The sequence below is a fragment of the Puntigrus tetrazona genome, chromosome 25 (assembly GCF_018831695.1).
Source record: "Puntigrus tetrazona isolate hp1 chromosome 25, ASM1883169v1, whole genome shotgun sequence".
Taxonomy (NCBI): Eukaryota; Metazoa; Chordata; class Actinopteri; order Cypriniformes; family Cyprinidae; genus Puntigrus; species Puntigrus tetrazona.
This window is the reverse complement of record NC_056723.1, coordinates 14,076,314-14,076,726: the sequence shown is the minus strand read 5'-3', so window position 1 is coordinate 14,076,726 and position 413 is coordinate 14,076,314. Positions and strand designations below refer to the sequence as shown.

Sequence of the window (413 nt, the reverse complement as noted above, 5' to 3'; positions counted from 1 at the left end):
TCAATTCCTTTCTACGTAGTGCAAAGAAAAAGTTACAAATAATCTGTTCACTGTTCATCTGTGGAAGAAATTATTATTATTAGTCTTTATAATTATTATTATTAGTCTTTTATAAAGTCTTTTATTATTATTATTAGTCTTATATAAATATATTTTAATCATATTTTATTTTATGTCCTCTGTAGAGGACACTAGGACTATCTTTCCAAAAAAATTAAATGGCATGAACAGACAACAAAAAGGCAAAATCAATGTGATTTTTTTTATTTTTAAATCACCAGTCATTTTTAGGTTTCAGGGTTTCAGATGCTTTAGGAATGTCAGAAATTGTTCTGATATATTTTTAATAAAAGTCAGCACAACAAATAGAGTTTATATGTAATACATATTTAGTTAGCTGATTTTAATATGAT

The 413-nt window shown here is 24.2% G+C and overlaps 1 protein-coding gene across 1 annotated transcript in view; it reads right to left on the bottom strand.

Moving 5' to 3' along the window:
- LOC122331293 (leucine-rich repeat-containing protein 56-like) overlaps positions 1-413 on the bottom strand; it is a 1,825-nt gene continuing 1,412 nt past the window's right edge. The window contains exon 5 of the mRNA XM_043228860.1: positions 1-11. Within this exon, the coding sequence (XP_043084795.1) occupies positions 1-11 (11 nt within the window). The remainder of the gene's footprint in view (positions 12-413) is intronic.